The following is a 26,760-nucleotide window of genomic DNA, read 5'->3' as shown; positions in this document are numbered from 1 at the left end:
AAACAAAATTCAGGTAACACATAGAAGATAGAATAGTTATATATAATCAATAAAGCCCAAAACCTAAAGAAAAACAAAGGGGGTACATAGCACTTTGTTTCTCCTCTTTACCCCATTTTGGCTATGTTTTTCAAGAGATTCCAAGGGAAACTGTATATTCTGTTGTCAGACTCACCAGACTATTGTCAAATAAGAGAAGTGATCCAAGAATAATGAAAAAGAGAGAATAAGGCTGTAATGAACAGGAAGTAGACCAGTGGAAATTTTGTGATTCAGAGAAATACTTAAACATTTTATAATTCCTCTGAGTTATAAATTAAGTGTTCATATACAGTAGTGGTTCCCAAAGAGTGGTCCAGAGATTCCTGGAGGGCTCCCAAAGTACTTTCAGGGAGTCCATAAGATCAAAACTATTTTCATAGGAAGAAGAGGCTATTTACTTTTTTCACTCTCTTCACCTCATAGGATACAATGGCATTTCCCTGAGTGTCCATGACATCATTGCCATGATGGCTAATGAAATGTACACCTGCGTGTTCTTGTACTCTTTTACTTTTGTTAGTGTTAATGTCTAACATAATAAATTCTGAGAAGTAAAACCTATGTGAACAAACGCTCTTTGGAGTCCTCAATAATTTTTAAATATAAAAGCATCCTAAGACCCAAAGTTTGGAAACTTTTGAAAAGAGGGATCTGTACCTTGCCGGAAACCCAACTCTATCTATCTATCTATCTATCATCTATCTATCTATCTATCTATCTATCTCTATCTATCTATCTAATATCTTTTTATTGATTTTGAAGAAGAAGGGAGAGGGAGAGAGAGATAGAAACATCAATGATGTGAGAGAATCTTTGATTGGCTGCCTCCTGCACCCCCCACACAGGGGATCGAGCCCACAACCTGGGCATGTGACCTGACCAGGAATCAAACCGTGACCTCCTGGTTCATAGGTTGAGGCTCAACCACTAAGCCACACTGGCAGGACCCAACTATATTTTTTTAGAGCTTCCAGAATTACATTCTAAGAGAGGCTTACAGTAAAAGCCAATACAACAAACTGAAACATGTGACAGTGCCCCAGACACATGAGGGAGGGTGCCAGGTATTTTCCTGCTTGGATAAACTGTTTCAGATGATGGTCTACACTTGACAGATGGCCTGGCTCATAGGGTGGGCAACAGGAATAGAGAGGTGCATTCATGTTTCTGGGCTAACAGTGCTGACCTCTAAACCTTATATTCTGTTTTCCTCTTTCATTGTCTTCCCTCAACTTGAGTATCAAGCTTGGTAACAGAAAGGCAAAATTCACATCAAAAACTGGGTTAAGAAAACGTCAGCAGTCAGACAGAAGAAGATGGAGAAATCATAATTGTTGCTCAAAATCGTATTTTGCTGCCCTCTCTACAATATTCAAGGAAAGAGCCAATGTAGCCCCACATTTTTTACTCCTCAAAGCCTTTGTGGGGGAAAACACTCCCCTGATGGAAACGAATTCCAAATAAAGAGAAAATACTTTCTCAAATGCGTAGCAGACATCTTTATTGCTACTTATGGGAAGAAAGAGTGAACCTCACAGCACAAGAGAAGGGATTAGGAATAAGGGTGGCTGCTTCACAAATCTTCAAAATTCTAACTATAGTACTGAGCATTTTTAGGCAAAACTAGGTAAGAAAAAAACATCTTGTCTGTCTCTGGATTCTCAGGGTATTTTATCTATACCTTTCCTAATACAGCATATAAATTCACAGGTATCTTAAAATATCAGTAACTTATTTTCCCTGTTAGACTACGAATACCTTGAGAACAGAATCTTAGTATCTTTTTCTTGTATCCTAACAGTCCCTTGTACATAGGTTTCCAAATACACGCTCAAGAACTTAAAAAATGATTGTGTACAAGCATAACCATTTCTAAAAAGAGTAACATGACTTGCTCATTGTCCCTCTCTCCTCTCACTTTATAAGTACCCCAAATAAATGATCATATGTTGCTACTTACTGTTGGATCTGATAACAGCATTCCAGAAAAAGAAATGTTTGGGTCAAACCGACTGGATTTGAAAAGACCCATGAAGTCTGTGTCACTGCTCCCATAGCTCGGCAAGTTCGATGTAAGAGCACTTTCAACGTGATTAGCCTTTTCCACATCATCACTGTTCTTCGGTTTTGAAAATTCAGAAAATTTCGTTTCTGGCAAGTGTAGGTTGCTTCGTGAATCCAGATCTTTTTTGCTTTCCTCTTTTTGCAGGTATTTTTCCATGTAGCTTGGACTTTTCAAGCCTGAATGAGATGTATTTGACGAGTCAAAATTGAAGACCTTTAAGAAGTTGTTGGGCGGAAGATTTGACTGTTCTTTTTCTGAGGAGCTGGGTGGGGCACCCTCAGCCACAGGCTGTAACACAGGAGACCGAGAAAGAGAAGTGTTCTGAGAAGAGCTGAAAGTTGTGGTCATAGCATTGACTGACGTTACAGAGGGAGAAAAGATTTTGTCTTGTGGTAAAGAAGACAACATGCTTGAGAAAAGGGCACTTTTTTCTAGCCTAGATCTCTTAACTCCACCATTTGTGACCTCCCTGTTCTCCTTGTCGTTCATTTCTGGATTCGCCAGAGGTCCATCTTTCCCGTTAGTGTGAGCGTGCAAGGACTTGAAGAGGATACTCTGTTCGGTGGACATACGTTTGGACCTCGGGGTGGACTTTGGGTCTACATTCGGCATCAGCTGTAAAGCCGGTGACATTTCTGGCTGGCTTCCCTTTTTCTTTCCCAAACCAAAGGTAAACACGTTGGGATCAAGCACCTTTTCTAAATGGTCCTCATGAATGGGAGGCATGACAAAGTGAGGGGTAGGAGAGTTTGGCACCCTGGCTTTCTTTTTCTTCTGAGGCACACAAACAGTGCTGTCCATCTTTTTGATAATTTCAGTGAATTTTTCCATATCAGAAGAAGAGTCAAGTACACTATCATCACTACCACCAGAGACATTCAAACGACTGGCAGGGCTGTCCTGGCCATTCACAACATTTTGATCCGGCCTCTGAGGAGTGTCTAAATGATTTCTGCCACCAGGGGAGTGAGCGGGGCTGGATTCAGCCACCAGGAGTGCTCTGTCGCCCTGACTTTGAGCCTGGATAGGCAGAGTTTTCTCTGATTCTGGCGGCATGACTTGTGGGCCAGATTTTGCTGCATGTTCCTCTTTGCAATGAATGTGTTTGGGTGATGTGCTCTTATTGCCCAGTACTTCCTCTTTCTGGGGAGCACAACTTGCAACGGAAACCACTTCAAGTTCATTATTGTGACAACTTGGCAACTGCACTTCTCTCACTTCAGAGCTATCGGAGATGATCTGGGAGCTGACATCCTGGGTGCTCTCCACGGGAAGGACGAAGGACCTGACCTGGACCAGGACCTTGGATGGACTCTCAGTTCCCACAACTTCCGGGCTGTGCTCTGGGGACAAAGGAAAGCTTACTTCTCCTCCTTCTCCACCTCCTCCTCCTTCTTCTCTTCTTCCTCCAAGTTTGGAGGGGGGCATGTTCTTATGATCCAGAAGAGACTCAGGCAAGATACATCCACTGTGGTTTTCTGATACTTTTAGATCAGTGCATGGAACACTGCTCACGGGAGCTTCAGCACACGCGTCTTTGGGCATATCCACAGGAATGGGTGCAGGCAGTGAAGGAGGCCGATTAGATGACTCAGCTGGGGGCTGTGAGTCAGAAAATGGATCTTGTGGTTTTGGTGTGGCTGTTGGTGAGTCTCTGGTATCAAGAATGGAGGGAATGTCTTGTGCAGTCTCCGTCCTGTTTTCAAGTACAAGTCTTTTGCTGTCAGCAGCCTTTGAGTCGCCCTCTCCTAAGAGTTTGTGGTCCTTGACAGGAATCAGAGCAGTAGCCACTGGGTCAGAAGGGCAGTCAGCATCTCCTTGATCACCAGGCTTAAGCTGAGGACCAAGAGCTTGATCCTCAGTGGGCTCTCCTTCCATTCCTCCTCCTCCGGGACTCCCGGTCGCTGGGAGAATGTCCTCTTCAGGGAGAATACCTTTGGTTTCTGCAGAGGTTTCCTTCACCAGAACACCATTGTGGGGACTACCTGGCATTACTTTCTTTTCAAGTTGCTCCATTTCCTTGGTTTTTTTGGCGAAATTCAGCTTCGCCCTCCCGACAAATGTTTTATTAGAGGCAAGGGTATTCCTGGTGCCTCGAATGTCAGCGTGTCTTGGGCTACTGTTCGCCCGTTTGTTTTCAAATAAGGAGATTTTGGTGGCAGTGTTTCCTTTATGAACTGGCTGGCTAAGTGGATTGTGCTCATTTCCCAAACTCTCAAGATTCTTAGGAGATTTAAGATTTAGTTCCACATGTTTAGGCTTGGCAGGGCTGCAAGAAAAAAAAGCAATATGATACAGTTACTGACCTAGTTTTAAGAAGTGAACATACCAATTTATTATAAAACTATAAAAAGTCAACATTTTTCTGGTATGTAACTTTTTTAAAAAAATGAAAGCTTTTAAACAATCCTAAATATGCTATCCATTATTTTTAATCAATATTTTGCTTCAGTGTGAGGGGTAAGGAAATTATATAACTAAGAAAGTCTAGAGGTGGAAGTTAGCAAGTTTATCAAGTACCTCATCCTATATAATAAAGAGCTAATATACTAATTAAACAGAACAGCAGAACGACCATCCGGATGACCTTCTGGACGAAGCTGGGGCTGCGAGGGCCGAGGTAGCCAGGGCTGTGAGGGCTGAGCCCCTTGCATGAATTTCATGCATCGGGCCTCTAGTATGTATATACAGTGCTTGACACTAGAGTTATGATGTCTTAGGGCCTCAAGAACATTAGAACAAATTTAAATGTTTAATGCACTCTCCTATTTTAAATACGTAAATGATTTCTCTAAACATCAACTGTGTAATTTTTATTTCTTCATAATTTATATTATCCTAAAAAACGAAGTTATAAAAAATATGTATCTATTATTTACCACTTTTAATATTTTATTTCCACTATCCTTCCCCCATACAATTTTTATCTGATTATATAAGTATGCACACTACAGAAAATTTGGAAAATATAAAATATCACTCATAATCCTACCATTCAGATATCTGTTAATATTTTAGAATATGTTCAGTCTTTTTATATGTAGTTAAATAGTCTTAATAGAATTAAGATTATTCAATTCATAGAGTTTGGTATCTTGTTTTTAAAAATAAGATTACTTAACTTTATATTTAACATTTTTAACATTTCATGTTACCAAAATGTTTGTTTGAAAACTTTTATTAGCATCTGCATAAGAGCCCATCATATAGATGTACCATAACGTACCTATCAATTGTTCAATTGTTGGTTTTGTCACCATTTTTTTTAAATATATTTTATTGATTTTTTTTACAGAGAGGAAGAGAGAGGGATAGAGAGTTAGAAACATCGATGAGAGAGAAACATCGATCAGCTGCCTCCTGCACACCCCCTACTGGGGATGTGCCCGCAACCAAGGTACATGCCCCTGACCGGAATCGAACCTGGGACCCCCTGAGTCCGCAGGCCGACGCTCTATCCACTGAGCCAAACCGGTTTCGGCTGTCACCATTTTTTGAGCAAAGTTGGTCTCCCCCCTCAGTCTCCTCTCTTGAGTGTAACTACCTGCCTAATGGAAATCATAAATCTTTGAATGTGCACACTTTTTTCTTTCTGAGAAACAAAACGTTTCCTGTTTGACATTAGCTGGCTCTGGTCCTGGCTCTTACACTAATTATCTATGTGTACTTGGTCAAGTCACTTTCACTCTCCAAACTCTACCTTCTCTATCTGTAAACAAAGACTAGATAGTTTAGAACAGAGTCGGGTCCCTCATCCCCCCACCCCTACAAGGAGTTCTCTTCAAAGGCTCCAGGTGGGGCCAGTAGAGACTGAGGGATGGGGCTGTTGGCCAGCCACTGTCCTTTCGATCAGAATCACTCTACTTATCTGTTTTATGTATCACTTTTATATAAGCTCTCCTAGAAGAATGGACTCCAAAGCTAAAAAACAAACAAAACCAAAAAAGTCTAAACTAGTGGTCTAGTGGTTTATAAATTGGAAGAGATAATAATCACCAACATTCGCTGATTGCCAAGCCCTGGAGAAACACTCTCTACGGCTTGCCTAATGGACAATGTTATCCTTTCTCTTTTAAGATGAGGAAGTTGAAGCTTAGAGAAGGCAAGTAATTTGCCTGAGGTCACACAGCTAGTAAGTGGCAGTGCCATGATTTGAAGCCAGTTGTTCTGGTTTCAGCTGCCATGCTCTCTGGGGAAGCAGAACCCCTCTACTGTTCTGCTTCCCCAGAAAGGGTCGGACAAGACTCGACTCAATGACCTCCTGAGGATTCAAGGAGTCAATGACGGATATCTATAAGACAAAGTGATCACACTTTATGAGGTCACCACGATAAGAACACAAAGTGGAGAAGCACTGAAATCTCCCACTGTCTCCCACATGGACTCACTGCTCTTCAAGAAGGTTGGGCCTGAGGAGCCATTTGAAGGAACGGAAAGTATGACTTTGGGTGAGACACCTTATCCTTGTGGGTAAAATGAGAAGACTTGAGAAGTCTTTCCCAAATGCAGCATTAAGAATTTATGTTTTCATTTTTTAAAATGTTATTTAAATACTAAATTTGATATATTCTCATTAATTTCTCCCAGGCTGCTTTCCCCCAAATCTCCATTAGATATTTAGGCTTCCACACTGTGGGCCCGTATCTTAAATTTAAAAGCAAATTAACTTATCAGCACTTCCTTAAAGATAAAATTCTAAAACCAGTACCATGATTAGAAATAGAAAGTTTCCAATAGAAAGCTATCATGAGGGATGTTCACATACCAGGGAATATGCATTTAAAAATTCTCACTAATCATCTCTAAGAACAGTCAAACATCAAAGTGTATCTTATGAATGTAAATGGAAAATGCTACAAGTTAGCCAACAAGCTACCTTAAGGACAGGAAACATCTGCACATTAAAGATTTACACCAAGATCAAAATACATTTTTACAACCAAACTTTCTGTGTTATTAACTTCTGCTACCAAGAGTCACTACAATTAACCTAGCTCAAAGTGATTATAAGACTCCTATAATTCATGTCGTAATGCCTTCATTACAATGTGAGAGGAGAAAATAATGGAGTCTAAAAAGCTATGGCTATAATACAAGAGAAAAATTCTTGTTTTAAATACACCATTTTAAGAATCTCGACATTCCATACTTGGTAGAGAACGAAAGACAGTTTTTCTCACAACTTCAAGAAATATACTGCTTATTTATTTGTTTGTTTATTTATTTATAATCCTAACCTGAGGATATTTTCCCACTGATTTTTAGAGAGAGTGGAGGGAAGGGGGAGAGACACAGAGGGAGAAACATCAATGTGAGAGAGACACATCAATTGGTTGCCTCCCACATAAGCCCCAACTAGGGAAGGGGATCGAGCCTACAACCAAGGTACATGCCCTTAACTGGAATTGAACCCAGGACTCTTCAATCTGCTGGCCAGTGCTCTATCCACTGAGCCAAATCAACTAGGGCCATAGTCATTATTTTGGAAGGAATATAGTTTTAACTCTAAAACTTCAGATTCAAATTATTGTTGTTTTTTTAAATAATCTGAATTGCCTGGTCAGTGCTGCTCAGTGGTTGTGTGTAAACCTATGAACCAGGAGGTCACAGTTCGATTCCATCACAGTTTGATTCTGGTCAGGGCACATGCCCAGGTTGCTGGCTCAGTCCCCAGTAGGGGGCATGCATGAGGCAGCTGATCAATGATTCTCTTTTATGTGTCTATCTCTCCCTCTCCCTTCTTCTTTGAAATAATATATATGTATATGTATAGATGTGTGTGTGTGTGTGTGTGTGTGTATACATATACACTGAGTGGCCAGATTATTATGATCCCTGAACACATAATAATCTGGCCACTCAGTGTGTGTGTGAGTGTGTGTGTGTGTGTGTGTGTGTGTGTGTGTGTATGTGGCCCAGTGCATGAATTCGTGCATGGGTGGGGTCTGGCCGGCCTGGCCAGGGGGAGAGGACATGGGCGGTTGGCCAGCCTGCCTGCTGGTCGAACTCCTGGTGGAGGGGACAATTTGCATACTAGCCTTTTATTATATAGGATATACACTGAGTGTCCAGATTATTATGCGTTCAGAGATCATAATAATCTGGCCACTCAGTGTATATCCTATATCATAAAGAGCTAATATGCTAATTAGACCAAACAGCAGAACAACCATCCGGATAACCTTCTGAATGACCTTCCAGACGAAGCCGGAGCTGTGAGGGCTGGCCGAGGCTTCAAGGGGCTGTGAGGGCCGGCTGAGGCAGCCGGGGCTGTGAGGGCCGAGCCCCTTGCACGAATTTCGTGCATCAGGCCTCTAGTGCATATATAAAATAAAATAATCTGAGTTAACATATTTTCTTGAAAGACAATCAAGGGGAAGTTAAAGGGTTTGAAAACCCCATCAGTCACAGAGAAAAGAACTAGGAATCATTATTAATTTTCCATTTCAATAGTTTGCCAATTCACCAAGTTGAGGCCTTGTGGAAAACAAAATTAAATAAATAGTGTCTGGCAAAGGAAAAATTTTAGGTAGAAAGTAATTAGTACTGAGAAAAAGACACTTGGTTTAGTTCCATTTCAGACAACAGCACATGAAGAGTTTCATTGTAAGATCCGCTTCCCCAGGTTTGTTTACCCTGCTCCTGAGCAGTGTAACATTTCTGGTTCTTCCACTGGCGTATTCCTATTGGCAGACAGGGGAAGCTGAAGCGTCCTCACCAGGTACAGTGCAACTTCTCTCTGAGGCTCACACTAGGAGGTCTGAATGTTGGCACACTGGCCTTCTACAAATAATGGGCATCATTCACTCAGGTTATTTCTCCACCGCTGCTGTTACAGAATAAATAGCTGACTATATCAAAGGTCTCCAAGTTCGAAGCTGGTGAGGTGGCTCAACTTATTCATTAAGCAGACTTTCCTCTCAAGTGTTTACCAAACAGATCTCCTACTTTAACGCTTACTTATCCAAGAAGTCAAATAGAATGGTCTATTTAGTTTTAAGAATGACAATGTTGTGAAAATACCTCTTTTAACACGTGTGTGAATGCAGGAAAAAATGTATGCAGTTTAGATAACCACTCATTATTCACATGTGCTGACTGGGAGATAGAGGAGAGTGTGGGAAGGGGAGGATCTTAAGAGTTTTATATTACCCTCCCTATCCCGTCCATTCAGACCATTTACATTACCATCAAGGCACAAGTCCTCCCAAAACACACACACACACACACACACACACACACACGCACACACCCAACACCAACAGTGACTTTCTTCTTTCTTTTGAACATCCCCAACTTTTACAGATGGTAACACCCATTGGCAGTTTAATCAGAAATCACTTCATATTGTTATTTGATTTGTCAGCATCTTGTGTTCCAGACTGGGCCATAAATTTTTCAAGGGCAAAATACTGACTCATAGTTGTCGGTTTTCCCCCCATAGCTCATAGCACAATACCATGCACAGAAGGTACTCAATAAATATTAGCAAAATCAGTCAACTTAACAGCAAATAGTCGGTTGTTGAGCCTGATTCTTCTAATGTGTCTTTTCATTTAGCAAACTGTCCCAGTAAGACCACTGACCTTTCTTAAAAGTTTCTATGACTACTCTTAACCTCACTCATGTCAAAGCTACTGGGGAATACTGAGCATATTAGTGTTTGCTCCATGTTTTGAAAATTCACTGCATATGTGTTTTAAGAATGTTCTACCCACGAATACCAGTGTACTTTTTGAATAAAGAATAAAATTCGCTTATGTCAAGCCACACAGTCTTCTATCACTTATGAGATACCTCAAGAGATACCTCGTTTTTACATTCATTTAATTAAAACTGGAATTAACAGCTGACCACACTCCCGAATGTGTCATCTTAAACCTTAACTATGTTAAATAGCGCTTCGCTATCTTAAGTTCAACACAAGAGAACATTCAGCGCACAGATGTTCTTCCACAAACGCAGATCGGCCGCCAGCACGTGCCTCTCCGCCCGGCCCAAGTCCCCAGCCCATTCCGCAGTTACTTACAGGGTCACTTTGGTGGTCACCGTCGACCTGCCCGCCCCGAAATGGTTCCTGGGCTTCACGCCCTCGGCGTCAGGACCTCCGGACGATCTGCCCAGCTCTTTGCTCCGACTTCCTTCTCCCCGGCCGTCAAAGTGGCTGGGGAGCGGCCCCCTCTTGTGCTCCGGCTTGATCTCCGGCAGCAGCGAGCTGCTCCGGACGGTGAGCTCGCGGGGGATGACTCGGGACGCCTCCTCCCCGTTCTCCCCCGCGGCAGCCTTGGCAGCGGGGCTGGAGTCGGGCGCGGGCGCCCGCCTGGGCGGGGACTCCTTGGCGGGAGCCCGCGGGCCTCCGGCGGACGGGATGGTCCCAGCTTCGGGGACGCGGATCTTTCCCCTCCTTTTGGTGGGGGACGTGGCCGGCGGAGGCTGCTTGCCCCGTTCCGGCTCCCCTCGGGGCTGCCCTTTGGAGCCAGGGCTAGACCTGGACTCCGAACTTGCCGCGGAGGCAACGCCCCCGTCCGGGGCCGCCCGGGGAGATTTCACTTTCTTTTCCGCGGAGACGCTCTCGGCGGCCGCGTTTGGCGCCACCTCGTAGTCGAACACCGCGTCGTCCCTGGACGCGCCGTCCGGCAGCGCCGTGTCTGGGCTCGGAGAGTCGGTGGATTTCTGCGACTTCCTCCGCCTCCCTGGTCTGCGGCCACTCGCCCGCTTATCCATGTCGTCCTGATCGTCCCAGTCGTCCGCCCCCGGAGTAATGACGACCGGCTCGTCCACCGGCGCCCCCTCGGTCTTGCTCAAGTAGATGTCCAAAGTTAACACTTTAGCGGGATGGGCGCGCTCGCCCCGCCGGCACACCTGTCCTCCGGGCCCGGCGTGGCCGTGTGCCTGTGCGGGGCCGGCCCTGTTCTCCGCACCTTCGGCGGGAGGCTCACCTGGCGGAGCAGACGCGCCCTCCGGGGACTGGCTGCGCGCGTCCGGGCGCTCCGGGGAGCCTCCTTCGGCACCCACGCGGGAGTCTCTGTCGGCGGCCTCGCCCGGTCCCCTCGCGGCCCGCTCCGCGGGGGGCGACCCTGGAACTGCCCCCGCACCCTGGGCCGCCTCCTGTGTGCCAGCAGCGCCGGGCAAGGCGTCCTCCCCCGGACCGCGGGCCGGCGTCTCTGCGTTCTCCCGCCTGGGGGAATTCTCTAGTGAGGAATGCAGCTGCTTGGCAGCGGCCGTGGCATCTGGGAAGGGCTCTCCCTCTGAGTGCACAGGTTCTAATTGAGGTGATTCATTTCCAGGGCACAGCGGCCCAGCCGCCGCTGCACGGCTGCTCGGGACAGGTGACAGGTGGGCGTCCGGGGCGGCTACCTGGACACAGGGCTCAGAGCGCTCGCCCTCGGGCTCCTGGGGCTGCTCCTGGGGGAAGCCCTCCCCGCACCCGTCGGCTGGCTTTGGTGGGCTGCCGGGGGTCGTCCTCTTCTCATCCTCTCGCTCAGGGAGCTGGGCAGAGGTTGCGTCTTTGGGAGAGGCTGATTTGGCACTGGAGCTGGCGGGACTCTCTAACCCGTTCCTGGTGTTCCTTCTCCTTCCTGCTGCGAACAGATTGCCAAGTTTCCCCAAAACTGGCTTCCTTTTGTTCTCTTCTGGTGGTTGTGCTCTGGACTGAAATATAAAACAGAATAGCAGAGAGAAAATATGAAAATCTGTTTTCCCCCTTTTTAGTAGTAAGTACATTACAGAACTACAAGCCAAAATGATCATAAACCAGACTTTCTAACTGAAAATGAGAGATGAGTTTTATTACATTCATCCCAATAAAAACTGATTTTACTTTTCAAATTTTTTAAAAAAGACATTTTTTATTTATTTCAGAGAGGAAGGGAAAGGGAGAGAGAGAGAAACATCAATGATGAGAGAGAATCATTGATTGGCTGCCTCTTGCACACCCCCCACTAGGGATGGAGCCCACAACCCTGGCATGTGCCCTGGACTGGAATCGAACCGGGACCCTTCAGCCCGAGGATCTATCCACTAAGCCAAACCGACTAAAGTTTAAATTTTTCTTGAATGCCATATATGTTTGGTGCTACTTAGAATCTACTTTAACTATTCTTGTGTTTCACAGGAAAATTCTGAAGGTCCAAAAAACATTCCCAGGTCTCTCTAGCTTTTGCTTTTACCTCCTTCCTCAATAAAGATGCAATTTCAAAACAGCCATGCGCGCGCGGACACACACACACACACACACACACACACACACACGGATTCGAACACCTGAGCCCGCCCTTGTCCAAACCAGCAGTTCAAGGTGGGCGGGCCTGCGTTCTTCCAATGGGAGTAACGCGGGCATTCAAACGCCACTGATCCTCCACGCAACAGATCCAAAGACCTCGGAGGTCACCCGAGATGCTTTTCCCCGCGGGAGGTTCCCAGGGGTGTCGATACGGAGAGTACACGGGGGAAGGAGGGCAAAGGTGGAGGGCGACCGCCTTCCCATCCCCTCCGCTCAGCGCGGGGCCTGGGAGGCGCGCGTGGACTGAAACGCGCGGCGCTCTGCCCATGCAGACCCCAGCCGGGGCTGGTTCCTCACCACCCCAGTGGGCACCCGGCGCGCAAAGGGGTGAGCCCCAGAACCCGACCCACCCATAGGAGGGGGCCCACGCCGCCAGAGACGATCCGCACGGGTCCGGGAAGAGGAAAAACCTGCTCCTCTTATATAGTCTAGCAAAATGGTCAGCACCTGGCGCCGCGCCGGAAGCCAGGGAAGCGCTCAGACCAGATCAATAAAAGCTAACCAACCAATGGGCGCCGCGGGGAGCCAGGGTTTGCCCAGCTCTGGGAGCGGGTAGGTGAAGGGCCTGGGGAGAGGGCAGGAAGGGGAGGGAGAATGGGAGCAAGAGCAGCAAGCCCAGCCCTCGGTATTCGGGTAGTGACCGCCCTGAACCAAGGCTGCACATGTGGCTCCAGTAACTAACCAGATTTTGATTAATAATTCAATTCTTCAATTGTTATATCTATTATATAGGAAGGATTCACCGTGTAAAAATACATGTAAAAAAAACTAACCAGATTTTGATTAATAATTCAATTCTTCAATTGTTATATCTATTATATAGGAAGGATTCACCGTGTAAAAATTCACCGAGTAAATTACCTCTTCTACTTTAAACCCAGGAGCTAACTCGAGCCCCTTTCCTGGAAGGTGAACATTCAGGGACAGTTTTTACAATATTGACTGTTTACAGGGAGATTCCCGAATCACTCTTTCAAGCAAGCTCCTTTTCATTTGACTTATATGCAGCCAGCGGGGTTTGGAAATGGTGGGAAATAAAGACTGTAAGATAAAACATGGAATCAACACGGTCAGCAGCATTCATTGACCGGTCTTGGCACTGCAACCTCATGAAATTCCGCGACAGCCTAGTGAGATGCTGTTAGTCCACAGTAGAAATAAGGAAAGTGAGGCTTGGTCAGGGAAGAGACTTCAAGTGTGTGCTAGAGGTGTGGGAGGGGGGAGCAATATAGTCAGTATTCAAATCCACCCCTGCTCATTCCACTCCACCACAGGGACCCTTTCAGAGGATGGGGAGGTGCAGTGGGCACCTCTGAGAAAGACTGCAGGTATAGATTGCAGGCCACACACACCCAGAATCGGCTCCTGAGGAAGTGCTCATGAATCAGATTTAGTGACAAACCCCCTTCTTCAGGTTTGAGAAGCATCTGGTGGGAGCTTTGGAACTAGACAACTGCTGCATGACAATATGGGCCAATGTAGCAGCCACTGGAACTTTCCTGACTGAGAAGGTATGTTTCTAAAAATCTAACCATGCCCGGGTGGTGTGCTCAGTGGTTGAGCGTCCACCTATGAACCAGGAGATCACGGTTGGATTCCAGGTCAGGGCACATGTCTGGGTTGCTGGCTCCATCCCCAGTAGGGGGTGTGCAGAAGGCAGTGGATCAATGATTCTCTCTCATCGTTGATGTTTCTATCTCTTTCTCTCTCTCTTCCTATCTGAAATCAAGAAAAAAATATTAAAAAAAAAACTAACCAGATTTTGATTAATAATTCAATTCTTCAATTGTTATATCTATTATATAGGAAGGATTCACCGTGTAAAAATACATTAACATATTTCAACTTCCTAAGGAATATATTTGGATTCTACTTAAGTCAACGGTATTACATGATTTTTAATTGCTGTAATTTATGCCTACTGAGCCCTCCTTAGTCATTAAACACTTGCTAAGTGATTTATATAGATTCTCATCTAATCCTTCTAACAGCCCTTAAGGTAGGCAGTCTTTTTATGCTCATTGCCAAGGTTACTTATCCTTACTCAAGGTCCCACAACCAGTTGTCTTTCTAACTCCGGAGATGGAGTTCTTTGTCCATGCTGCCTGACAGGCTTCAAACATATCCTGAAGAAGTAGCAAGGAAAAGTTTGAGTCTACCAGTATTGGCTCAGTTCTAGCCCATGTCAAAAGAAAACGCCTAAGTGTATGTATTATTCTGTCCTGCTAATGATTTTGCAATCCATTTTCCCATGCAATTGAAAGACGCCTGATCAGCAGTCCTCTCTGCTCAATACAGGCTCTTCCCCACCCCCATCCCCATCCCTCCACCCCCACCAACTTTGGCTATAGCTGCTTTTTTTAAAAAAATATATTTTATTGATTTTTTTACAGAGAGGAAGAGAGAGGGATAGAGAGTTAGAAACATCGATGAGAGAGAAACATCCATCAGCTGCCTCTTGCACACCCCCTACTGGGGATGTGCCGCAACCAAGGTACATGCCCTTGACTGGAATCGAACCTGGGACCCTTGAGTCCGCAGGCCGACGCTCTATCCACTGAGCCAAACCAGTTTCGGCATATAGCTGCTTTTTATAAAACCAGTTGCTCTTCAGAATTCAGCTCATCAACTACTTGATTCCTCTCTTTATCACCTGCCAATCTATTCTGTCTATTGAACTTGCTAGAACTGCAGAATTTGTTTTGTTTATATATGACTGTTCACAATAACTTCATTCATAAGAGTCAAAACTGGAAACAACGTATATGTCCATCAACTGGTAAATGGGTAAATTATGGTACATCCATACAACAGAATACTACTCAGCAATAAAAAGGATGGAACTTCTGAAACATGTAATGACATGGATAAATATAAAAAGCATTAAACTAAATAAAAGAAGCCAGACTCAAAGGTGGCATACTATGTTGGGAAGCACATGATACTTGCTTGGAAAGTTTGTAAGGAGGGCATTCTGAGAAAAGGGAAGTGTGTGGAAGGCCGCCTGCCCTGTAAATCAGAATTCCGACTTAGGGGAGACTTAGGGGAGTGTCGAAGGCGGTGCCCCTAATTATTCCTTGACCTTTCCAAACAAGTCTGTGCAGGTGTAGACCCCCGGGTGTTAACTGGAATCCTTATGCTTAATCCCTGGATGCGCTTGCCTAGAAGACAATGTAAACACATGTGTCCTCCCAAGATTACTCACCCTACTGATTGTACCTAAAGATAAAAATTCCAATAAAAGCCTAACGAGGCAGGCAATGGAGGCTGCTTGGACCCTTGAGCCAGGCAAGCCCCTTAGCCCTCTCCCCAACAGGGAGACTGTGTCGGAGTAACTGTTCACCCGTTGTTCAGGGGCTGCTGGTAAGCCCTGGCAATACTGTATGGTTCCATTTATTTGATGTTCTAGACAAAGCAAAACTAATCTATAATCATGGAAAGTAAATCAGTGCTTGCCTGAGGGCAAGGTGGTGGGTACCGGTGTGACTGGAAAGTATCACAGGAACTTTGGGGAGTGATGGCAAGGTTCTAACTTGATTGTGGTGATGGTTACACATGTGCACATATCTTTGCAAACTCATCAATCTGTATACTTTAAATGGGTACAATTTATATATGTAAATTATATTTTAATAAACTTGATTTGAAAATAAAACTTTTCCCTGGCAAATAAAGAGCAAAAACACAATCCACCAAATGTGCACCCCTGGCTCAGGTGCATATTTCATAGTTCTTAGTCAATGACTCGAGTCATTTCAAAGGCTAGGCCCTCATTCACAAGGTAGTTCAATCTGCCCCCAAAGGGCTGGGTCCCTGTTACCCTTCAGCATCAAATCTCTATACAGGATGCTCTGAGCAGTGTTCAGAATATCCCATTCCTTTGGGGTAAAGTCCACAGTAATATCTTTGAGGAACACCCTTCTTTCCACCCATGGATTATTTCTTTCCAGTGTTCAATGAAGAAGAATGAGAGAATGAAAAACCCAGATGGCCTGGGAGTTGTCCAGAGAGTGGCAATAGGCCCCTCCTTAAGTTGGAGCCTTTGCACTTGGAGTCCTTAAACCCAGCATAGGAGATCATGGACCCAACACCATCTCCCTGAACCTTGACGATAATCTGTTAGGAAAGGGAGTGTTTTCCAAGGAGGCCCTGAGGGCCCATCAATCTTCTTTTGGCTCCCCTGGGTTCTCCTCTGGGGATGGGCAGGGTCCTGAGGGTTCTCAGACTATAGCAGAGCCAGGCAATGCCAAGACTTCCTCTGTAGTTAGCTTTTTACCATGTGTGTACTTTCTCCCCACGTTCCTTAAGGAAGCCTGCCCACTTCACTCTGCAGAACCTCCTTGCTACTCATGTCCTGCTAGGATGAGTGCAGTCCACCATAGCACTATTTTGAGAATGGTCCATGGGTTGTATGCTGAGATCTATTTTAATGTGCTGAGATCTACTTTGGTGTTCTTATTGGCTCCTATCAAACGTGGCTCATTAGGGGGCATGTGTAAGTGTCTATGACAAGATCATATTCCTGGCAGGGAGCAGAGGCCCAGGCATCACTGGCTGCAGTGCTGTTCTGTGATTCTCAAACGTCTTGATGTAGCTGCACCTGTTATCAATAGTTGCCACGTGTATTATTATATATCATTTCAGAGATCTCTGCTATCTCATCCATCACTGGGGAGCAAAAAATCAGGAAATAAAAGATAAATTGTTAATACGCTACCAAATTGTTAATATCCCAAGATGTCTGGACATACAGGCAAACTAGTGTGCTTACTGCATTTCACCCCCCTCAGCCCCCACTCCTGGATTCATTTTTGGAAGTTGAAGAAAAATATGTTGAGCATATTATTTGAAAATATAACTAACATATTGTTTAAAAATAAGTCTTTCATATATTTCCCACCTTTTCACTGCCCAGGGAAATATAAGCCCCTTAAGAGAAGGAAATTATGTCCTGTCTGCATTCCCAACACCTAGCACAGGGACTTAGAGCTAGACATAAATTATTTGTTGTTACTGAAGAATTAGTAACATCCATCCTCTCTTCCAAAATGGAATTACCAACACTCTTGGAGATAACTATAAACATGGTTAGGTCTCAACAAAACAAAAAATAAAATAGAAATTTTTTCTGCATAAGACAGTGTGCTCAAGAATTTAGAGCTCTGTTTTGCTGAGTGAAGATTCTGCCTGGTGATGCAGCTGCTGGCACACAAACTTCGAATTCTTCAGGTTTATTGTTGGCTCCCAACCTGACTCTGACTTGAGAAAGTAGATCAAGATCTTTCTACATGTACTCACCTGTACATTCTGCTAAAATGTGGTCATTGACGTAACTCTTTTTTTTTAAAAAAAAATTGTGATTCCTTAAGAGCTCACTTTGTTGATTTCTAAAAGATCTTAGCTCCTTAACTTCAGTTCAGCCATGATGAAGAATGAATGAGTCCAATGGACATTATTTCAAATAATATAATTGGCATGTTACCTTGTTAATACTCACAGCATATGTGTATGTGTGCTTGCATTGGTGAGGAAATTTTTTTCTACATAGATTTTTTTTTAAATGGCTTTAGCTGTATGACTTCTAAAAAATAGAAATTACTTCACCCTTCAACTTTTAAAAGTAAAAGCAAGGGTTAGAAAATTCTGTTCAATAAGAAGAAGAAATACTTTCGACTAAAGAATGAAGATAGAGTGAAGGGATAGGGGAGGAGAGAAAAAAGAGAAAGAGTCAAAGCTGGATAGAAAAAGCTGATGTATAATTAGGTGGCGAGAAAGAAACAAAAAGCAAGGAAGACTTTCATGAGGAGACATCATTGTTTCCTTACAACTTCCAGGATATTCATGCTGAAGACTTTTAGAATTAAAATTAAAATCACAGAGAGGAGGAGGGCCAAGATGGTGGCATGGATAAACATGGCTGTGGCTCCTCAAACAACCACATCAAAATTACAACTAAACTACAGAACAACCATCATTCAAAACCACCTGAAATCTGGCTGAATGGAAATCCTACAACCAGAGAAGTAAAGAAGAAGCCACATTGAAACTGGTAGGAGGGGCAGAGGTGCTGAATGAGCTGGCCTGGCACTCATGTTGGCTTTTTTTTTTTTTTAACCAGGAGAGATATCTTGGCTGCAAAGGTCCCTGTGAGGAGTAAGGGGTCCCAGCCCCATACCCGACCCCACAACCCAGGGTTTCAGTGCAAGGAAGAGAAGCCTCTGTAACTTTGGGCTGTAAAACCCAGTGAGGATTGTGTCTCAGGGTCACTGAGGGTTGTTGGACTCCCAGGCATTCCTCTTGAAGGACCAGTTCATGGACTTACTTAAACTCGCTCACTCTGAGCTCCAGCATCAGGGCAGCAGCTTGAAAAGATCCAGGGACATGTGGGGAGGAACTAAATTGTCTGGCATTAGGGCAAGAATGGGGGTCAGCTTTCTCCCAGACAAAAGTGCTGATAGAGGTCATTGGTCCTTTACTGAGACCTCCCTGCCACAAGGCCAACAAGCAGTTGCCATATCTGAGTCTTCATCAACCTGGCCCACACTGTTCGCCCTGCCCTGAGACCCTGCCCCACCCAGTTTTCAGCCCCACCCAAGTTATTTGAAGTGGCTTTTCCATATGAATGGCCTGTCCTGACTCAGGCTTCAGACTTGCCTAAAATCTCTCAAACAAGCAGCAGCTGGCCTCAGTGTGCTTGCTAAATGGTCCCAGGCCTGGCACTGGTGGCAGCCTACCTTGGATCACAGCTTGGCCTCTCCTGGCTACTATTAAGCCCAACACAAGTAGCAGGGTCTTCAGATCGCTCTGTAGCTCGTGCCAAGTGGCCCCAGTCAGGGTACAGGCAGTGGCTGACTTTGCACCTCCTGGGAGGCCCCAGAGCCAGTGCACCCAGTGGTCAGCTTCACACCATGCCAGACTACAACCTACAACATCCATGAGCATCACGCTCAAGGGGTGGACTCAGTGAGCACCAAAGCCCCACTGAAGCAAGTCCTGCTCCATAGGGGCATCTTCAGCTCAGCAGTTCTTTTGTTGTAATCGTAGCAAATTGGCCTTCAAGGAACTTGGGTGATAACTTCAAGGAACTTAGTGAAAGCATCAACAACACAAAAAAGGACCAGTTAGAAATGAAGGTGCACAAATGGAAATGAAGAATAATTTACAGGGATTCAACAGGAGGGTAGAGGACACTGAGAATCAAATAAGTGGTTTGGAATACAAGGAAGCAAAAAATACCAATCAGAAGAGCAAAAAGAATCCAAAAATATGAAGTTAGTGTAAGGAGCCTCTGGGACAACTTCAAGCATACCATTATTTGCATCATGGGGGTGCCAGAAGGAGATGAGAGAGACATTGAAAACCTATTTGAAGAAATAATGACAAAAAATAAAAATAAAAAAAGAAAGAAAACTTCCCCTATCTGGTGAAAGAAATAGACTTACAAGTTCAGGAAGTACAGAGAGTCTCAAAGAAGGAGGAACCCAATGAGACTAACACCAAGACACATAATAATTAAAATGCCAAGGGTTGAAGGCAAAGAGAGAATCTTAAAAGCCGCAAGAGAAAAGCAGTTAGTTACCTATAGAGAAAGCCCATATGACTGTCAGCTGATTTCTCAACAGAAACTTTGCAGGCCATAAGGGAGTGGCCAGAAATATTCAAAATGATGAAAAGTAAGGACCTACAACCAAGATTACTCTACCAAGCAAAGCTATCATTTAGAATTGAAGGTCAGACAAAGAGCTTTACAGACAAGAAAAAATTAAAGGAATCCATCACCATCAAACCAGTATTATGTGAAATGTTGAAGGGTCTTCTTGAAGGAGAAGGAGGAGGAGGAGGAGGAAGTGGAGGAGGAGGAGGAGGAGGGATTTAAAAATATGAACAATAAACTGGCAATAAATACATATCTATCAACAATTGAATCTAAAAATCAAAATAAATGAACAAGGCATCTAATGAACAAAATAAACTCTTGAATAAAATAGAACCAGAGGCATGGAAATATGGAACAGACTGATGAATCTCAGAAGGGATTTGGGGGGGGGGGGGGAGAAATTAACCAAATAACTTATATGCATAAATGCATTACCCATGGACACAGACAATAAATAGGGTAGTCTAGGCCTGGAGTGGGTGGGATATGAGTAGAGGGGGGCAATGGGGGAAAAAGAGGGGACATATGTAATTCTCTCAACCATAAATAATCAATAAATAAATAAACAAATAAATAAATTTAAAATCACATTTTCCCATAAGTATACAGTAGAATATCATCTCATTCTCAGAACCCCCAGATGGATAAAGTTAAATCTAACAGAGGATCTAGTCTGGCTGGGTGGCTCAGTTGATGGGAGCATGGTCCCTTATACCAAAAAGGTTGCAGATTCAACCAACTGGTGTAGATCAGTGGTTGAGCATCGACCCATGAACCAGGAGGTCATGGTTCAATTCTTGGTCAGGACACATGCCCAGGTTGTGGGCTTGGTCCCCAGTAGGAGGTGTTCAGGAGACAGCCAATTGATGATTCTCTTTTGTTATTGCTAGATCTCTCTCTCTCCCTCTCCTTCCTCTCTCTGAAATCAATAAAAACATATTAAAAAAAAATATATATTGTAGGTTCAGTTCCTGGTCAGGACACACACCTAGGTTGTGGGTTCAATTCCTCAGTTGGGGCACATATAGAAGGCAACTGATCATGCTCTCTCTCTCTCTCTCTCTCTCTCTCTCTCTCTCTCTCCCTCCTCCCTCCCTCCCTCCCTTCCTTCCTTGCTCTCTCTCTCTAAATAAATAAAAAGTAAAATGTATCCTCAGGTGAGGGTTAAAAAAAAATTAACAGAGGATACTGCATCAGGGACCCATCTGGATCCTCTGTTAAATTTGGGTCTGTAGTATCAGGGACCCAAAAGACATTTATAACTATCTACACTCCTTCCCATCTTTCCATTTTGTGTTTTTGTTTTTGTGTGTTTTTTTTGTATACCTTGTGCTAATATAGATGGCCCACTCTAAATATATACAACACACACAAACAATGCAAAAGAAGAAATGTTTATTAACCTGACCCTATTAAACATGGAAACATTTTAACTTTCTAAATGAATATTTTCCTCTTATGTGTTACACAGTTCCCTCTCCTAGAGTATACTAAATATAATTTAACTGCTTCTTAATGATTCTGGAGATAGAACTATGGACCTCTGTTACTCCATTTGTGCTGTAATAGTGATTTCTTCCAGGACTGCTACAGTGAGTGCAGACTGAGGCTTGCACAAGCTAAAACACTATTTAGTAGTGAGAGCCCTATGCAAAGAAATATGGAATTACTACATTCAAACATTTTTGATCTGCGGTACAATGTCACATGGTGGAACCAATTACACCCTACATTAGAGCTCCATTGTCACTGCTCCCCAGTTGCCCCTGTGCTGTGTCTAATATTGCTCAGCATCCCAACGCCCTCCCCACCCCCCCAATCTCTGACGCTCACTATTGCTTTCCTTTGTGTGTGTGTTTTTTATTCTTTTTTAATCTCTTCTCTGTCCTTTCAACTTCCGGTGGCACATACTTCCCTACTTACAACCTCAATATGTTTGTTTGTTTTTCTAATGCTTCCACGTCAGGCTGAACAACAATCATATTCCGTCACATAAAATCACAGGATACCACTGGGTCAAAGAACAGTGACAGACTGGGGTTTTTAACTTTCAGGCTTAACAGTGTCCTGAAAGCAAGGCATTATGGAATATGAAAACCAACATTTATAAAATAACTACATGTTCATTATTCCAAAAGTATCTTCCACCCTTACAGAGGATTTAATGAAAAAGAAAAGGGTTTCCTTTAAAAAATAGATTCCCAGTTCCAGGTAAATCTGTCTTTCAGATAGAAACTGAGCGAAATCTGATTGTTTAAAGCCACCAACATTTGGTCAATCAGAAAGGAAGATAAGATCATAGAATGTTTGAATTGTAGGATTATTTACTCATTCATTCCACTAATAACTATGGAGAGTCTGCTTTGTGCCAGAATTTTCTCCTCACCTTAAAGAGGCAAACTGTGGCCCAAATTATTTTCCTAAGATAAAAGTCAGGCTTTTTCAAAGTTAGCTCAGTCTCTAAAAGTTGGCTCTCATTTGAAATTACACCATTAGAAAAACAAGATTTTACTTATTAGAATATCATTTATGTGCCACTACCATGAACACACTGACTGCGCAGAGTATATTACACCCATGTGGGCGATCACTCCCAGGCCTTGCCATACAATAATAGATGTGACAGAGTACAGCAGAGGCGCTCTCACTTACTGTGGAGTGCAGTCTTTAGAAGCCGTTAACTCTGAAAGCAGTTTGTGCCGGATATTTCTGTTTCCTCACCCTTTTTCTGTGACCCAAGTTTTTGACCATGATGGACTAGAGCAGTGGTCAGCAAACTCATTAGTCAACAGAGCCAAATATCAACTGTACAATGATTGAAATTTCTTTTGAGAGCCAAATTTTTAAAACTTAAACTTCTAACGCGACTTCTTCAAAATAGACTCGCCCAGGCTGTAGTATTTTGTGGAAGAGCTACACTCAAGGGGCCAAAGAGCTGCATGTGGCTCGAGAGCCGCAGTTTGCCGACCACAGGGCTAGAGAAACTGACTCCCTTACCCTTAGGCTTTGGTTTGGTTTAGCCAGTGGAAGGCACTGGCAGAACTGAAGGGAGACGAGTGGGGTTGAAGTGGGTTTTCCCCTCCTCTCTCTGTCCTTAGGCTCTGAGTTGGGTGTAGCTGGTTTACTATGGTGTCTGCCAGGCAGCCCTCCTCTGCAGCTACACTTCTCTCTCCAGGTTCCAGTAATTGCTTCTTCCGCTTGCCTCGTCAGACCTAGGATGGAGAGGGTGCTGGCCAGGGAGTTGCTTCCCTGTCCTTTGCTTGCGGCAGAACCAGGTTTTTGGTGCGTGAAGCATAAATAATTTTGAGAGCTCTCTTTACGAACAAGAACACAAAATACTGGGTGACAGACTTAGGGGCAGAGCCTTGGAAGAGGCCATGTGAGCGAAGAACCCTGAAGCTTAAGCTTCTTCCACCTCTCGTTTTCCTTAAAACCTGCCCACACTTGTCAACAACCCTCATTACCTTCCTCAGAAACCCCGGTTACGTGTGCTGATTTCTGTGCTGGAAACTAATATTGACTGTCTATCTAATTAAGGGTAACAAGGACTGCAGAATGTTTCCCTATATGTAAATTGAACAGTTTCTCAAACATATTATTTTTCTCACAAAGGTATTAATGATATTAAAGATATTAATTGAATTAATGTGCTTTATAGTAGAGATGCATAATCATAATTTGGTGAATACTTTCTTATATGTAACTAAGAGGAGATACAGGAATTTGAAATTTATAGCAAACTATTTCTTATTGCAAAGGACCTGAATAGACACTTTTCCAAAGAGCACAAATGGCCAATAGACACATGAAAAGATGCTCAAAGTCACTAATCATCTGAGAAATACAAATTAAAACTACAATGAGACATAACCTCACACCTGTCAGAATGGCTATCATCAATAAATCCACAAAAGACAAGTGCCACCGTGGAAAATAGTATGGAATTGCCTAAAAAAAAAAAAAAAAAAAAAAAATGGAACTGCCTTGTGACCCAGTAATTTCACTTCTGAAGAAACCCAAAACACTGATTCAAAAGAATATACACACCCCTATGTTCACCGCAGCATTATTTACAATAGCCAAGATTTGGAAGCAGCCCAAGGCCTATCAGTAGATGAGTGGATTAAAAATATGAGTTACACAGTGGAATTTAACTTGGCCATAAAAAAGAAGAAAATCTTACCTTTTGTGATAGCAAGAAGGGCCTAGAGGGCATTATGCTCAGTGAAATAAGCTAGTCAGAGAAAGACAAATACTATATGAATTCACTTATATGTGGAATCTAATGAACAAAATAAACAAAATAGAAACAAACTCGGATACGGAAAACAGACTGACAACTGTCAGAAGGGAAATAGATGAAGGGATTAAGCAAAAAACCGTACAAACTCATGGACACAAACAATAGTATGGTGATTATCAGAGGGGAAGGGGAGGGAGGAGATAGAAAAGGGAAAAAGGGGGATACATGGTAATGGAAGGAGACTAGACTTTCCATAGTGAGTGCTCAATGCAATGTGCAGAATTGTACACTTGAAACCTATATAATTTTATTGACCAATGTAACACCAATACATTCCATTAAAAATGTTTGGCAGGCCCTAGCTGGTTTTGCTCAGTGGATAGAGCATTGGCCCACGGACTGAAGAGCCCCGGGTTCGATTCTGGTCAAGGTCAAGTTTGTACCTTGGTTGCAGGTTCCCTGGCCCTCGTCCAGGTGCGTGCAAGAGGCAACCAATCAATGTGTCTTTCTCACATGGATGTTTTTCTCTGTCTCTACCTCTCCCTTCCACTCTCTCTAAAAAAAAATCAATGGAGTCTCATCCAGTTTGGCTCAGTGGATAGAGTGTTGGCCTGTGGATCAAAGGGTCCCGGTTTCAATTCCGGCCAAGGGCACGTACCTTCGTTGCAGGCTCCTCCCTGGCCTGTCCCTGGTCAGGGCACGTGCAGGAGGCAACCAATCGATGTGTTTCTCTCACATCGATGTTTCTGTCTTTCCCTCTCTTTAAAGTCAATGGAAAAATATCCTCAGGTGAGAATTAACGCCCCCCCCCCCCCCCCGCAAATGTATGGCAGAAAATAGTGAATTTATTTCAAGAAAATGGAACAATCGTTATCTTTCCAATTAATATATACTTCCCAGAAACATCTCAGTTCTCTGTAATTTCTATTGGAAATTACTGACCTCCTCACAATTTCCAAAGAAGCAGAATGCATGCTTTACCTAGGAGAGCACAGGAACACTACTAAATGGGGACCAAAACACTTATCCTCTCAAAAATTCCTCCAGCGTCATAGGGTATTGAGAAATTCATATAAAATAATACATGTAGACATGCTTCGAAAATCACAAAGCGCCCTCAGACAGTGATTGTTGGCATAATTAACAGCCTGATGTTTTGCTGATGTTTCATAGCTCAAGTTTAAGTTATAGAAGCTAAGTAAATAACTAATTAGATTAATTTATGATTCTCAGTTGGTGAGGTGAAGATGAAAATAGCCATATTAGATGCCGTTTGTAAAGGAGTTCTATCAGCAGAACTTGGCATATCATTGCTTATGATCACACCTTTAATGTGTCATGACTAGAATAAAGAAAACAAGCAAAAGTCTACCTTTTAAAAAATCTTTTCCCCCAGATCATAACATATAGCGTATATGCAAATGGGTAGAGAGAGCCCCTTTGGATCACCCTATGTGAAATAGCACTTCATTTTCTATAACCTTATCCTCGTTTATCTTCATAGCACTTATCATTTCCTGCACTATACTTCATATTTTTTTTTAAATATATATATTTTATTGATTTTTTACAGAGAGGAAGGGAGAGGGATAGAAAGCTAGAAACATCGATGAGAGAGAAACACCGATCAGCTGCCTCCTGCACAACCCCCACTGGAGATGTGCCCGCAACCAAGGTACATGCCCTTGACCGGAATCGAACCCGGGACCTTTCAGTCCGCAAGCCGACGCTCTATCCACTGAGCCAAACCGGTTTCGGCTATACTTCATATTTATTGGTATACTTTTTTGTGTCTTTTCTTACAGAATGTTAGCTGCATGATGACAAGAATGTAGTCCTTAACCCTTTCCCAATTCATGGTACCAATTCAACCGTATTTTCCAGAAATCCCTCATTCTCTCACCCATGAACAGTCAGAGCCAGACAACAGTGCGCAGGAGAACGGCCAATGGCCTGGAGGCAATAAAGGACTTCTGAAGTCCGCAGTGAACAGTTCTCAGACCGGAATAAAGGCCTGCCTCTCGCCTTCTCAAGTGATTCCCTCCAAATCCAGTTTCTGAGTTACTCATCCTCTGGATTGTTTTGAGGCTTAAGTTGAGACAGGCCAGTAAGCCAGGACAAGCAAAATAGGACACCGAGACTGATAGTTAAACAAGCAGTTTGCAGCCACCGCGTAAATCCCATCTTCCCTAAACTAAGGACACTTAAGAGTAAATGGGACATTTATAATACCTTTTTAAAAATACTTTTAACAATAAAGATACATTTTTTAAAGAAAATAAATAAATAAATGGTTTGCACTTCTCCCCAACCAGAAAGTAAATAGCTTATATCATCCTACCAAAGGAGACAGATAGCAGAAATAAAATTAGTGCCATTTGCCAACCACACCCAAGGACAGATGAAGGTAAGAGAATAAATCTCATTTTGGTGCATCAGCATAAAGCTGATGAATATTCTACTGATCCTCC

General features: G+C 43.5%; 1 protein-coding gene across 1 annotated transcript in view; it reads right to left on the bottom strand.

The window, feature by feature from the left end:
- LOC103298500 (beta/gamma crystallin domain-containing protein 1-like) overlaps positions 1-11,240 on the bottom strand; it is a 50,003-nt gene extending 38,763 nt beyond the window's left edge. The window contains exons 1-2 of the mRNA XM_054721724.1: positions 10,137-11,240; positions 2,003-4,376 (exon numbers count right to left, since the gene is read on the bottom strand). Coding sequence (XP_054577699.1) covers positions 2,003-4,376; positions 10,137-10,831 — 3,069 coding nt within the window. The 5' untranslated portion in view covers positions 10,832-11,240. The remainder of the gene's footprint in view (positions 1-2,002; positions 4,377-10,136) is intronic.
- Between the last annotated feature and the right edge of the window lie 15,520 nt (positions 11,241-26,760).

Source organism: Eptesicus fuscus, chromosome 10, assembly GCF_027574615.1.
Source record: "Eptesicus fuscus isolate TK198812 chromosome 10, DD_ASM_mEF_20220401, whole genome shotgun sequence".
Lineage (NCBI taxonomy): Eukaryota > Metazoa > Chordata > Mammalia > Chiroptera > Vespertilionidae > Eptesicus > Eptesicus fuscus.
The sequence above is the reverse complement of the archived record's forward strand: the minus strand, read 5'-3'. Positions and strand labels throughout refer to the sequence as shown.